This window comes from Heliconius melpomene, chromosome 6 (assembly GCF_056956725.1).
Source record: "Heliconius melpomene rosina isolate 202511_hmr_F chromosome 6, ASM5695672v1, whole genome shotgun sequence".
Lineage (NCBI taxonomy): Eukaryota > Metazoa > Arthropoda > Insecta > Lepidoptera > Nymphalidae > Heliconius > Heliconius melpomene.
The window spans coordinates 3,621,825-3,638,281 of NC_140394.1; the positions used below are offsets into that span (position 1 = coordinate 3,621,825).

General features: G+C 30.2%; 1 protein-coding gene across 3 annotated transcripts in view; it reads left to right on the plus strand.

Moving 5' to 3' along the window:
* Positions 1–16,457, plus strand: part of Cad96Ca (tyrosine kinase receptor Cad96Ca) — a 47,391-nt gene that overhangs the window by 24,744 nt on the left and 6,190 nt on the right. For all 3 annotated transcript variants that reach the window (XM_085186835.1, XM_085186834.1, XM_085186836.1), the window contains exons 2-4: positions 4,234–4,523; positions 15,452–15,681; positions 15,926–16,441. In XM_085186835.1, coding sequence (XP_085042961.1) covers positions 4,466–4,523; positions 15,452–15,681; positions 15,926–16,441 — 804 coding nt within the window. In that variant the 5' untranslated portion in view covers positions 4,234–4,465. The remainder of the gene's footprint in view (positions 1–4,233; positions 4,524–15,451; positions 15,682–15,925; positions 16,442–16,457) is intronic.

Sequence of the window (16,457 nt, forward strand, 5' to 3'; positions counted from 1 at the left end):
AATATACTAGTGGGCCCGGACGCGGCTACGCCCGCGAAAACATAAGCCTAAATAATTAAAATAAGTAAAAAAATAGTAATAAATGGAGATTTATTATTAGAAAAAATATCTGAGTAACTGAAATGAACAAACAAAAGAATTAAAAGTAACAAGTAAAAAAAAGTTCGCGTCAGTCATACTATACCACACGTAGGCTAGGTCATTCCGAATCAGTAACATCTCCTTATTTATTAGAATGTTATACAGTAAACTATAATTTCAATCTAGATAAAATGCTAAAAGTGACTCTTATATTTATTTTCATAAGGATGAATATCAAATTATAGAAATCATCAAATTTTTGTTAATGTATACAAATCTATATCGGCGCGCGCCATGTACGCGTTAAGCAAACTCATTTTGGGTGAAGATATTAAATAATTATTAATTTTTGCGAACAATATTAAATAAAATCTCAAATGATTAAAATTACGATATTTTAAGTGTATAACATCGGTATAGATAACCGAACTGAGATAAATTAATTATAAGCAGCAAATAATTACATAAAAAATAATAGTAATTCGAAAATCTATAAAAATTTACAAAATCATCAAAGTCATCCGCCCGTTCGCGTCGGTCATACTCATATTATGCCGCCCGAAGGCTAGGTCATTTGGAATCAGTCACATCTTAATTATTTATTAGAATGTTATACAGTAAATTATAATTTCCATCTAGATGAAATGCTAAAAGTGACTATTATATTTATTTTCATAAGGATGAATATCAAATTATAGAAATCATCTAATTTTTGTTAATGATTTGTATAAAGAGATTTGTATAAATCTATATCGGCGCGCACCATGTATGCATTAAGCAAACTCACTGTGGGTGACGTTTTCTTAAAACAGCAAACTTTGCAAGCTGTTGCTTAGCAACGCGTAGCGACGATTGTTATTAACATGGCGGAATAAATTCCTTGTCAAATTAATTATTTTAATATATTGGTATATAACGAAAATATTACAAATATGAGAAAAAAAAAGTATCCTATGTTCATCCCGGGACCCTCAAGTATCTCTATATGAGTATTTTATCACAATTAAATTAGCGGTTTGGCCCTGATTGCGGAAAAGACAGACAGACAGACAGACAGACAGACAGATAGACAGAGTTACTTTCGAATTTATAATATAGGTATGGAAGGTATGGATGTAGGTATGGATTATTTGATTTTATCTAATACATCTGTTTTACAAAAGAACTTTGAAATACGTTGTTCTTTTAACTTTGTTATAAAGTACTTCTACCTTTTTTATTTACAGGACAAAAACTTTCCACGTGGCAGGAAGTTTTATTGCAAGGACTTTCAATTTATTAGCTAACAGTTATTTGTTAGGCTGCATATCAATTTTCAACGTAAAAGTTTCACGGAATTGAAAGTAGTTATTTTATTTTGTTTTGATAGTGTTTTTAATATGTTTTCCTTTATTTATTGTTTCAACGCTGTATTCCACATGTACCAAGGTAAGGTTAGGTAAAGGGAGGCTATTGTTAAGACACTCCACTCACCACTTTCCGCCGAATCCTGGCTGCAGTGCGTATTGAGTGGCGGTACTCAACGCCACGCTTTGCCTCGACACCAGAGCAAAGAAATGAAAATATTTAATATTTCATTTCCTCGAATGGGAAGCGAACCCACAACCTGTCGCATGTTTACAAGCAGTCACACACTTGTGCCCCTGCGCCACTACTGGCTTTCTTATCTCAAATTCTACGTTTAATGGTTGTTATGACCAAAACTATCTCACAATACAAAAGTTAAAAGTACCTACTTATTTATGTTTTAAAATTAAACATTTAATAAAATTGCATCTCGTTTCATTTTAACTCGGGAGCTTTGTGTACTTCTGAGTTATTTGATATCTACTTTAATAACGAGTTTATCTAATTTTATTTTCATTATCCTGAAATAAATATTGCATTTTTAATCTATTTTAATAATAAATCCTTATATTAAATTTGAAACAGCTTATTGAATTTAAATATTATATATTTGAATATTATCTATTTCATTTTAGTATGGAAAACTTTGAAAACACCTCATAAAAATACTGGTATTGTTATTAATGTACAATAGTCGGACCTGCAACGTTGCAACCATTCATCCCGTAGTCAAATTCGTTCTACTTCCACTATGGTAACAGCTTCACGCTGTATCCCGCACACAGCAGGGTAGGCAGAGGGAACCTAGTGTTAAGACACTCCGTTCCCCACTTTCCGCCGAATTCTGGCGGCAACGCCGGGCTTGACAATGGTAACGAAAATAATAATAATATAATAATATTTATCATATTAAAGTTTAGAATATGATAATAACTTAAGTAGATTGTAACTGCATTAGGAAGTGTGCACAATAAAGTGTAAATAGATAAATAATATGAGTATACATAAAATTCAACAAATGTTGAAACACTTTACTCAGAAATAAATAAATAACAAACGATTCTTGATCGAAAACCCGGTTTCCACCACAAATAAGAAATGATCGGGTAATATGTAAGAACGGACTCCTTTAAAATTAAATAGGTTTACATTTCCACCAATAAAGAGTTTTATTTATTGTAACTACTTCGCTCCGCTCCCTAGAACTGAGCGAGTTCATTTTAACCCTTCCACCTGGTATGGTCCTTTCCACCCCACTATTCATAGTACTATTTAAAATACTTTAGTATCGATACACCATTATTATATATCCTTAAACTAGAATAATACTACGACAAAAGAAGAATTAAAAAATATATATTATTCAATGTGAAATTGACAAAAATATAAGATATCATCGTGTCTTAAGAGAAAGCAGTACAGCACGCTCTAATGCTTGTGGTCAAGTGGACCGCTAGAGATTCGTTCATTGTTGGAAATGCATAGTTTCTAATTATTAACGGTTTTATTTATAGTTTTTTTTTATTATCCTTTTTTGTTTATATTTTTAAAGATAATTGTTTAAAATATGCTTTAAAGTATTTTTATTTATTAATTTACCTGTGAATAAATAATTATATTTGATATAGAACGTTACTCCTAATTCATCCTTTCAAAGAAAGCAGCAGCAGCTTCTCGTTTTTTCCCATTTCAAAAACTTTGCATACTGAGTTATAATAACACATAACCCCTCCCTTCATAAACGAGAAGGTCTCTCACTTCGTACCAGAGTCTACCTAGTATATTAAATAAACATAATATTTCTATGGTAAAAGATAATCGTTGTCGATACACTAACAGTGATTGATAGTGGCATTTTCATGGTAATAATTGGATAATAAATAATAAATAACCATGTAATTTGATGTATAATCACACGTTAGTTGAATACTCACAATTATTTACCTATTTACTTTTCACGTTATTAATTTTTGCTCTTATATTTTTGGAAAATTTCTAACTTTTAACAAGAACGCCGAATCCATTGCCTCAAATTATATAATTAGTATAGTTTGTCTCTGCTTCGGTATATGTATACCAACAGTTGCCCGATCGCTAAAAGTTAACTTCGAGTTTAAAAATGTTATTAAACTCTGTTGAGAGTAAATTAAAAACTTTGCAATCGAACTGATTCGGATTTAATCCGGTTATTTCTAAGTTTGCAATTTTGCGACTGTAAACGTGACGGATGTGGGTTCGATTCCCACTGGAGGGAGTGAAATATTTAATATTTTTGTGCCTTGAAAAAAAAATTGCTTTTAAATATATTTAATACGTACTATTAAATAACTATTAAACATAATATTTCAAAGCTAAATTATAAACATTAATTGTTTTTACACCCGACGTCGTTAATCTAACATAAATGTCATCAGATCTAGGATATGTAATAGTTTTTAACGTGTCAACCGCTTCAATAGAAATGATTTCTAATGAACTTGTGAAAGTATGAGGCTTACCGCAACTTGGTCAGATATCTTTGATACGACATTCCTTCAATTCATTTACTTTACTTTTAAAGGATATTTCTAAACTTTTTAAGCTTTTTTAGTTTATTTAAATGGTATAAAAAATCGTTAAAAAATCGTTGTTTTAAAGATAATACATATGTGTAACAAAAAAATTATTCACAGATTAATTTCATTTTCTTATTACATATGTAAAAAAAATTTTAAACAATAAAAGAGAACAAATTATTTACTTACTTTAATAAAAGATAACAATAAAACAGAACATATTATTAATAAGCGTATGTTTTTGTTTCAGATTAAGAAAAAACATACACTGGAATAGAGGTGCACAAAATATATATATTTTTTAATATTTATTACATGTCTAAAAGTGAAATTCAAATAGTGACATTACTGTGGAGTGACTCGTAGTGTCCAGTGACTCTTAGTGAACAGTGGTCAAGTGATGAAGATTCTTGTTTTGTGATGTTGTTAGACCGAGGACCAATGAAGCGACGAAGGCGTTACATATTCTATACATCTATTCAATGAAATCTTTCACAATGATTTTTGCCATTTGGATTTTTACAGGATGCATCGCATTAAGTAAGTGAAATTATTTCTTTTTTCCTAAATTTACTTATTTAAAGAAAACGACTTAACTTATGCGGGAAAAGCGTGAAATTTTGAATTTAGATTATATTTAGTTTTTTTATCTTTATATATTTAGAACATTGTAAATGGAATCAACAAACATAACAAAAAATCTAAATGCAATATATTGCTTGTTCAGTATAATAGGAAAAAGGATCTTTTTCTCCCAATATTTGTTTTTATATTTCCACAATTGTTATTTGTACCAACCAAATCTTGTAATAAAAGATTCTCTAAATGCGCCGTGACAGGCTGACATCATCAAAAAGATGATTCAAAGAAAAATATATTTTTCATTAGCAAAATTAGTACCTACCTATTAGAGAAATTTATCAAATATTCATGCTTCTTACGCTTTATGTATATTCTTCTTACTATAATTATGTTATACATATAACATAATTATAGTAAGAAGTTTAATTATAGTAAGAAGTTAGTTGTATAGTAAGAAGTATGTTATACATAATTATAGTAAGAAGAATATACATAAAGCTATCTATTTAATTAGTTTTTTGTGTTATTATGTTGTCAGCAGAATTAATACAAATCTTATCTGGCAAAGCTACTTAGTGCTAATTAACTTGTTTCTCAGAAACGACTACAATGTCTACAATTTCGACCAATTGAATTTTATTAGGACAACTTTAAGTGTTCTTACATTATTAATATAGAAAAATGAATAGGTACAGTTTAATTTTCACTTTATTAAGCCACATTCGTTTCTCATCCCCGAATTTTTAAGGCATTGTGTGCTTAGTAGCGGAATTCAACGCCGTGCTTTCGCTCGTTACTCCGTTCGTTGAGAATCGAACGCACAACCATTACGTTTACAGTCGCATACGTGTGCCTCTGGGCCACATTGTTTTCGGTACTTTGTGAAAAAATTGTTCTTTAAAAAAATAAAAACGAATTACTCAAAATAACAGTTAAAACTTTTTGGCAGTTTGGAAATAAAATACCTCTATCTGGAAAAGAATGATTGAAAAAAGCTTAACGAAGCTTATTCTTCTTTTTGTAAACTGCGCTCTATCGCCAGCATTCGAAGCTGTGTTTTATTTTATCAAGCAATTATTTTGTTAATGGATTTTTTGAACCTGTGACTTTAAAAAAAATATTAATAAAAAATAAACATAAAAATGACTTATGGGTCGCTATAATATTACAGTACATATAATATTTTTAATATAAAACTTACTAGAACGCAGTGCTACTGGGCGAATAATGTTCTAACAGCCATTTATTACATATTAGAATGGTAATCAAGTTATATAAATTAGACAATGGCGGATTTAGTACCGAATAATACATATTAATTAATTAATATGTCTACAATATATAGTAGTAGTAATTGTTTATTAATATTACTGGGTATATCATAATTATGTGTTATTATAAAATATGTTTATTTTAATATAATATAGGAATATAATTTAGAAGTAAATAATTCTGTCGGTATTCTTCGCTTGCTGTTTATTATTGATAACTATTATCAATGCCAGCAAATATAGAACTATATCGCTTGTTATTTCTTTGTAAATATTTTATGAAAACATAAATGTCTAATTTATATAATGTCTTATTTTCATTAACATAATATTTCTAATATCAAAATTATTTATAGGCTATGGGACTTTGACTTTAACTCAAAATGTCATTTTTTATCTGTATCAATCGATACACAACACACGAGCCAGTTCTAACAACCCGAGTATTAGAATTCCACCAAGCATTAGATGTTCTTAGAAAGTACTAGGGTATAAGAAGTTAGCAGCAGGTCTATTTTAGCGAACCGTATGTATTCGTACACATCCACGTCCAGCCCTCACGTACACATAGAGTTTTTCTATGACTATTCCGTTTCACTCACGCCTAGATTCAACTAGATACGCTGGAATGAGATGGAAGATCTAAGTCACTGACACACAAGTCCCGTATGTCTCTCTTCAGTGAACTCTACATTCGTATGTGAAAACGGGATACAAGTAGGCTCTGTGGTACAATATTAGTTCAGCATGTTACCAAGACAGCATATCTGTAGAGGAGGTTTGACAAATTTGATTTGAAACGTTTAGATATTTGTACAAAAAACAGGAACGGAATATAGATATTGCCAATTTATGTAGCTTCTAACATTCTTCATATATTTCAGTATTACGAATGTCTAATATTAACATTATTTTTATATTATTTCTTTTCTTTTTTTAACCAACTTCTGTATGAAAAGGAGGTTATCAATTCGACTGTTTTTTTTATTTTTTTTTATTGGACAGTCGCTTACTAATAAAAATATACAAAAAGCGTTTATCGCATTACTTAGATTTCTTTGTATTACTTCGTTCTATTTTATTGATTCAGATTAAGAAAATGATTTCCGCATTCCAGAATTGAATTTTTCCTCCTCCATGGATCCATCCATCCAAAAATTACGCTTTTTCAGTTAAAGGAATCCCTTAGTAGTATTTTTAATACACATTCATGAAAGACGTTGAATCGTGATTAAGATTCAAAGACTTTAGTAGTAGACGGTTTTTTTAGCTTCACGCTATATCCCGCATCTAGCAGGATAGGTTAGAACCTAGGCATTCTGAAGGCATTGCGTGTTAAGTGGTTTCATTTTCTCAATTGGAAATTTACAAACTAATACGCTTAGAGTCGCACGCTTTTCCCCTGCGCCACGACTGGCTTCAACCCAGTTTTTTGATGATTTTATAATAAAGCAGCTTTTATCTGTGGCATCGTCTGCGTGATGAAATGGAAATAAATAAAAGCTGTGACATATGTATGACATATGATACATTCGAAGTGCCAAAGGTACCTGACAGTGGATTATATAAATGGAATATCCAAAACAAAAATTCCAAACCTTTTGAACTTCCAAAGATTGTTTCAATCCAAACCAGTACTTAGCGATATCAGTGCTATCAACCAAAAAAACAATTCAGCTTTTTTATATTAATAATATAAAATAAAAGTATAATACATACGAAATGTGAAAACCGGGTCATGGTTTTCACCGGTAGATATAATTAAAATAAATTATTTGAATTTTTCTTTTCTCTTTAGAAATAGTCATGAATTATAAGTAGAGAAATTTCCATGCATATGCTAATAAACAATAATTTCCTCTTTTTTTTAAAAAAACGTATACAAAATAAAACGTAGTGGGATTTGAACCTGCACCTCTTGGAAATCAAAAGGCCTGTATTAAAAAAATATATTAAAAACGATAACATAATTCATATAAAGTAATAATGGCGGCTGTTTCAAAGTTAAGCCAGATTACACATAGATATATCGACAATAACACTCTATTATTATAATGTTAAAGTACCTTATTATCATAAAAATATAATTTAAACCTTTTTTGCTTGTTACGTTTACGTTATATTACTTATCAGAGCCTGTCTGTAGTATAATAAGCCAACATTTTAAAATGTTTTTATATTGGTATATCGTATTAATATTAAATTATTAATTATTTATGAGCCCATCGTGGCGGAGAGGCGTTTTATTTCTCCGCTTTGGCACCAAGGCAATATGGCCGGCGTTGAGTTCTGCAACTCAACACGCAATGCCTCAAAAAAACCGGCGGAAAGACTAAGTTTCCTCTGCTTACCCTGCTTTTGAAAATTTCGAAAATTTTGTCGAATAGATCACGATTCTAGACGCTAAATTCATCGCCATTACCATATAAGGTATTAAAATTTAATGAAATTACAAAAAAAAGCCAATATTTATAGCTTCTTTACGATAACTTTTTGTAAAGTTAAACGATAAAAATGAGGATAATATTGGATATTAAAGAAATGTAATAGGCAAAGTTCATGTCTGTATACCGTTATAAAAAGTCGGATTTAGTTAAGTTACATAATTAATTATTTTTCTTAGGGTCACACTACATCCCACACATAGCAGGGTATGCAGAGTGAACCTGAAGACCTAGTGTTAAATCACTCCGTTCCCCATTAAGACACTTCGTTTCCGCACTTCATTCCCCAACTGGAAATTCAACCGCTTGTGCCCCTGCGCTACGATGTCTCTATAGTTTTATATTAACGTTAGTATATATTAATTAAAACTTGTTATACTGAATTAATTACAAGAAATCTAAACATAATTAAAATATTCTTAAATGTAAAAAAATACAAGTATTTACGGAAATGAACCTAAATTTTGATAATAAGCAAATCGACTAGACATTAATTCTATTTTTTGGCAGTATTTACCTTTAAATCAAGTGACATTAGAAGGCATCGAGAAAAGGCAATTTATAAGTAAACGGCGGATATCCGTTCGATAAATTAAATTATAATATAATTATTTCATACTTCCGTTGGCGGTGTATCGTAGAAACGTTAAAAGTTAGTCTAATTACCATTATTTTGATGATAGATTTTGGTTTCTAATTTAGAGAATATTATTAATTTATCAGATCTTGACCCATATCAGGTTTAAAGTTTAACATCTAATATCAATAAAAGTTTGTCTTATTTTATTGGAAGGATTTTATTCTGTTATTAATTCACTGTTTTTTTTTATTTACCCGTGGTTACCAGTGGAAAAATATAAAAAATAAACATCTTTTTTTTTCATATCCACACATAATATATTTACTACTAATATTGATATATTTCCCTAATGTATAAGTATGATTATAAAAAAGCAACTTGCATCCAGTAAAATTTCTAATAACTATTATAAAAAATAATTACCGCATAAAATATTTCTATGCGTTTAAATCAAATCTTGATAGGCCATCAATAACGTTTAATACTGCGAAACAGTAAATACTTGACAAGAGATAAAATGTTAAGGAATGTCAAGACCGGGCAGCCCACGATCCTACCATTTTTATGACTTAGTAGAAAAGTGGGAAAATATTCTTGTATGTCATACAGCCACAGGTGAAAATTGATTCTACATTCGTAGCACAAAAGAAGAATGTGAAAATAACTTTAACACCATCAAAATAGAGTTTGAAATTAATTGTTCTAACGTTTTGGACTACTTCTTGCTCAGCTCCTAAAGCTTTAATTAAAATGTCACCCTAATATATATGTAATATGGTATATTTTATAAAAGCAGCGTACTTTAGTATTCCTCTATGCACTTCTGCAGTCCTAGTACAATTCAACGCACACATATCGCGGTGGCACGGTTCCATATATCAAGGTCAAGTTATCTCTTTCGCACGTCTCATCAAATTATAGGGTAGACGAGGTTGTGTATACATCCACACATACATTTTGTATGTTGTGTATATTTTATGTTTGTGTATATAAATATATATGTGTATATATTTTGTGTGTACGTGTGTATGTGTATATATTTATGTGTGCGTTGCAGCTTTTGCGTCTCCATACGCCTGTACGTGTACTTCATTCATATGAATGGTGTCTACGATCTAATGAAGCTTGTTTATTTATTACTCTTTTACGATAATATGTTGCCAGTACTATTTTTTTTATAGTTTTAAGAAATTTGGCGAAATTTTGGTTGGTACTTTTAAAAAATATATGTGCAAAAATATTTTTTAAAACTTTCAATATAATTTTCTGTAACTTAGTTCGTTATTTTTAATAGAATACCTAAAGGTGCAGTTCGCGAGGCATAAACTGAGCTTTACGTTTGTGTGATCACTAAAAGTAGAGCCAAAAAAAACTTTTAAAAATTAAAGTTTATTAGTAAATAGTACAATTGTAAGTTTTATCATTAAGTATATATTATTAACATTGATAATATTTAAAGTACTATTATTTTTTTATCTGTGGTATCTGTACCTTGTTATATTTATTTAAATAATTAATTACCTTAAAACTTTATTATAAATGTAATAAAGTAACCATTATTTAATCTAAAGCTATAATCAAATTACTCTAAAAGTAAGCAATAAAGGTAAAGTAAGCAATTCAGAACTATTACTTGAAAATTGTTAAAAAGTAATAAACATTTCATTTCACCTAATTTAGTGCTAAAAGTACTGAAACAAAAGCTATTAACAAAATATAGCTTCTCTAACTTTTTCAACTAAATATATAAGAAATTATTTTACTTTAGAATTATAAATAATCTTTATTTATATACAAGACTAAGATTTTACATGCGACTTTGCCCGTGTGGTCAAATGAAAATAACTAAGAGTTGTATAGGTATGACATTGTAGGTAACTCTGACCGTAGGTACAGCGATCTAAATGAACTTTCGAAATCTAATATAGCCTGTAGCCTTTCTCGATAGTTGGAATATCCAATACAAAAAGGATTATTTAATTGAAATCAGTTGTTCCTGACTCGATTTGATTGAGATTAGCTTGCCCGAGCAAACAAAGTTTGGTTACAACTTAATAATTTTAGCATAAATTATTTAACTTTTATTCTAAATTGTATTAAATACCTTTAAATATTTAACAAAATTTGTAACAAAAAAGAAATCTATGCTAACAAAATAAAATGGCCGAGGTTTAATAGTTCTCGCAACGGTAAAAGTGCGCCAAGCTCACCAAATTCGCAACTTTCTCCATATAAAATATTTTACAATGTACATCAAAAGCTGAAATAGACAATACCAAATCTGTATTAAATAGACGCCTTCACAAAACGTTAAATGTAACGATCACCATAAAATTATTATTACATTATCTCGTAAAATCGTCGTTATGAAATATCTAAGGCAATTCAGACTTAATTGTTTAATTCAAATAATTAAAGATGGTCTAGTTTAGTAAGTAACTATTAGAATTGCTTTTAATTTTCAATGATTGTAATTTTTTTAATATTTTAGTAATTGTTAATTAAATCTCTGAAAAGTTACCGCTACCGTTCCAAATTATTATGAAGGTCTGCTATCGCTTTAAATCTCATCTAAATATAATATACTTAATACATATTATATATTAATTACGTCGGGATCCTCCTTTTAATATCCCTCTTTGAATTCAAAAAGGAAAATTAATACGACTTATGACTAAGTTCTTTTTATTAAATCTTACTTAATTTCTTATTTATTTAAATTTAAATTTTCATTTCTTCGCTCTAGTGACCAGGCAAAGCACGTCGTTGAGTTCCGTCACTTAACACGCAATGCTTCCGGAATTCGGTGGACAGTAAGGAACGGAGTGTCTTAACACTATTTTCTCTGACTCTGACTCTCCTCCTGTAACTATCCTCCTGTGTGCGGTATACAACGGAAAGCTGATTTATTTTTTAGTTTATTTCCGTCCAAGCAATCAAAAATTCCAACCCACATATTATACGCGTAAAGCAAGTTAATATTAGCTAAACATATTAAACGATTCGACTTTAAAACTTTTTATATAACACATAAGGCACAATAGCATATAAGAAAGATAACGTAATATCTTTTTAACTTTCATATCAGCGTCAAAATTAGTTACAGCACGTTCGGCACACGCAAATGATAACGTTACGTGTGGTTGGTAATCCAAGGCTGGGTGAAAGTCACTTTCGCTGGCTGCTTGTTAAACCAGTTGGTTATCCTTGAGTTTTTATATCTATATAAACCATTTTTTAAAGCAGCCCGGGGGCACTAAGTGTGACTAAATCCGACTGGTTGTGAGTTCGATCCCCATTCGATGAAATATATTTCCATTTTATGGCTTTGGTGTCGAGGTTTGGTGGCGTTGAATTCTGCTCTTTAACATAAAATGCTTATAGAATTCGGTTAAAAAATGGAGAACGGAGAGCACACAAATTTGCCCTTTTGCCTATTCTGCAGTTTGTGGCATGCACTATGAAGTTATAAAAATTAAAAAAAAAAAACAATAGTCTCATATTTAGAAATATAGCATGTATGGTGATCTCATACTCCGAAGTGTTTCAAATCCTATGTGATAATAATATCCATAATATCTGAAAAATGCCTACTTGGATTGTATAATAAAAACAAAAAGTAACAAAAAAATATTTATTTTTATTCAATTTACTTATCAGTTTATTTAAATGGAACCTAAATTACGAAACAGTTATCTCATTCCATCGTACAAATTACAAAACAAATTAAAAAGTAATTTATCGTCATTAACGATATATACGTAGGTAAGTACAAAACCTGACTTTAATTATATAAGTATTTATATAGAATAGATTGTAAATTGTTGAGAAGTCAATGCACTCATTGTGAAGAAAGAAATATATTTATATACAGCTTTCTAATGAAGAATGTAAAACAATGACATTTAATTATTACTTTGAATTCAATGGTTAGATGTAGGGATAAGCATTTCTTAATTATAGACTCGTGCTGGTGACTAATATGTACTCATATGTGAATTAGATGCCAGTTATGGCGCAGGGGCACAAGCATGTGCCTGTGAACACGACAGGTTAGGGGTTCGATTCATTTCCTTGCTCTGGAAACGAGATGAAAGAACGGCGTTGAGTTCCGTCGCTCAATACGCAATGCTTCCAGAATTCAGCGGAAAACGAAAGTGTCTTAATAGGAACGGAGTGTCTTAACACTAGGTTCTCTGCTTACTCAAATATCTGATAAAGCATGAACCGTAAAAAATATATATATGATCAAGCACAGAGATCTACTACGTAGTACCTGTTCCTCAAAGTTGGCGGTGAGGATATTTAAAGGAGTTAAAGTACTCCATTATTCAGTTAAAACTTTTAACATAATACAAGAACTTTCAGATCTACGGAGAATTTTAACTTATGCCCTGATGATTTGTTGCCTCTAGTGTTTTAGTTTTCCATGTTTTTAATATTCTTACTAACTCAGAAGTTGTTTGATTTATTTGTCTTATAATTTACATCACATCAATATTATAATTGATTTTATTATATCATAAACAAATGCTTATACTTATTTAGACAACCAATTAAACAACGATGTGTTAACAACTGTCTATATTTTTTACAAACATAAATCGTCGTTGTTGATGAAGCAATTTAATAAACTACTCGCAATTAGCTATCGAAGGCTCGAAGCTAGTACTATTGACTCTAATGAATTTATGATGGCTATGAAAGATGATTTTAACTGTTTTTTTTAGAGTTCTATAACAAGCTCTCTGCATTCGCTTTTTATAGAACGACATCGTTCTTTAATAATTAGGTAACATATTTTTTAGAAATTTGCTTTCGCAAATAATATAATGTAATTATTGAAAAGAGTAAAAGAAACATTGGGTAAAGAAACATTATTTCCAAAGTACTGCTGTACTCCTGACCGAGTTCAATACCTGTCAATTGTTAGAAACAACTCACTAAGGATGTTTTCAGTTCAATGAAATGAAAATTCAGTGCTCTCAAGCTAACAGTGAAAAAAAGCTGAAATTTCCTTGACAACTTAAAAATTGCAAGAATAATTATGAAAAATACATTTTTGAATTTTAATAATATCAATGTATTTTTTCCATTGATTTCCTGAAATATACTCAGCAATAAAACAAAAAATATCATCTAACTCTTCAAAAATATCTATACAATATATCTACTCCTACTACTTTTACCTTGTCATCACAGGCTACCTATTCTTTCGTTACAAACACAACCAGTGGAACATCCGCCTGACATTTGCTAACTTTGAAATGTCAAAAACTGATTGATGAGAATTATAAGTCGAGGTTGTACAAAGGAATATTTGATTTAGTCATGCTACATCTTCAAGCGTGGAGGTCAAGGAGAAAATCACTTAATGACAGCACTCGTTGCATCCCGCTAGTTTACTTCTTTGACATTCTTTGACATAGTAATTTGCTATTTTTTCCGTTGCTTCCGTTGATTGTTTCCTAGTTTAAAATATTTTAATCATTAGATATTAAAATATACGATTCAATTTAATTAATTAGGCGTTTAATTAACATGCGATGTACATAATTATCGAAAATACAATTAGTTAGGCTCCATAAAGTGTCTCACTCATTCGTAGGTCAAAGTATACACTTTTATAACAAACTTCCAAACGACATGGTTAATTTATCACTGAACAAATTTAAAAAAGTGGTAAAGCACAGGCTCTGCCAAAAAACATATTACTCTGTTAAAGATTATGTTCGCGATAAAGATGTTTGGAAATGAGTTGCTCTATTTCTAAGTTAAAATTGTAAATTGTAATTTGTAACAAATGTTGGCATTTAAAAGAGTGGCCATGAGTTTCTTTGCCTGTATCTTCTCATGAGCTCAACCATTTGAACGGGCTTTTTTCAAGTCAAAATTGCACATTTTTTTTCTGGTTATTTTGTTTTGCATTTTTTTTCTACTTTATGACATGTCCAAGTAAATATTAAGCATTTATATGGAATAAAGATATTTTGACTTGACTTTGACTTTGTTTCTAAACAGAAAATAAATTCGATGTTTCTATTTATTTATGAAACTGTTAAATAGCATTTTTTCTAATTCCTTAGATATATTACTTTAATTATTGATGCCAAATTATATTAATGAAGTACTAATACAGTTTAATAATATGTAATAAAAGTTTTCAAGATTCATTCGAGCAAATATGATTGCAATTAGGTAAACATATCAAAGTTAGCGGAACTCTGCCTGTACTTGCAGTGTTTGTTTTGCTTGCTAAATTTATCAATATATTATATACATGTAGATAACAGCTGATACTATTGAACTTGCACTCAATCAAAGGTAAATATTTATAATAACACGCTGTATCCCGCCGCAAATATTTGAAAATATAAAGGCTTTTTTTAATTTTTATTATTCCTTTATACATTACTTAACAAGACTTAAGTAATTAAATAGATAAATGTTTCATAAGAGAATTCAGTCACTCTTGTAAAAACTTTACTATAACTATGTAAACTTAACCTACAGGGATAAATAAAGTTAAAATTATCATACTCTTTATCGCCATTTAATTTAAATTACAAGATCCTTTTGTTTATTTTACAGCTTTATCACAAATGCCACCCGGCTTCAGCATACCAACAATTATTCACGTCGACCGCAATTGGTTCGTGATGTCCAATGACCCAATCGGTGCCATCGTCACCAGGGTCTACACTGACAGGAGTGGCTCCCAACCAGTTACTTATGGGCTGGAAACGAGCGGACCTCCTACTCCGTTCACTATCGATCCTGTGTCTGGTACTGTTTCAGTCAATGACACTTTGAAAGATAAGGTAATTTTATAAATTTGGAGAGAATAAATAAAATTTAAAATCTTTTATTCTGAACAAGTAAAGAATTTGTATCATCAATACAAACATACTAAAAACCGCTTTTTTATCCATTATTTATTTCGTTTTATTTTTAAAGTAAGATAATTTAATACTAAAAACGTGGTAATTCTGAAAGTTAATGAGCAAAATAAAGATTTATACTTGACAAAATATTTTAAATTAATCACAAAATTTAACATTACAGGAAAATAAATCTTTCTCATTATGGGTAACGGCTTCCGACGGAACCTCTATTCCACAAAGAACAGAAGTTTTGGCGACTATCACAGATAAGACCGGCGCGCGCCCAAATGTGCCAAGACCACCTCCGTTTCCCATACCAAGCTACCCAAGCGTTCCACTGCCACCAAAGTATACAACTAGAATTCCACAAAGAACTACCAAAGCACCAGAATCTTTTATTGAAGAGATAACTGTACCTGATACAACGACTACTACGACTACTAGCACTACTACTGCTGAGCCTATCAAAGAAGAAAAGAAGAATGAACCTCATGAAAATAAAATGGTTGGTCCAGAAGAGTCAAAACGCAACAATTCGAAAGAGGCAGTCAATGAAAATCCTGTTATGAACAGTGTCCCGCTAACAGTCATACCTTTTGTTGTTGTCGGCACACTAGTAACTATAGTAGCAGGAGCTGTCATATTTTTTTGGAAGAAAAACGAAGCCAAAAAATCTAAGACAGAAAAAGATGATATGGTAAGTTTTCTTATAA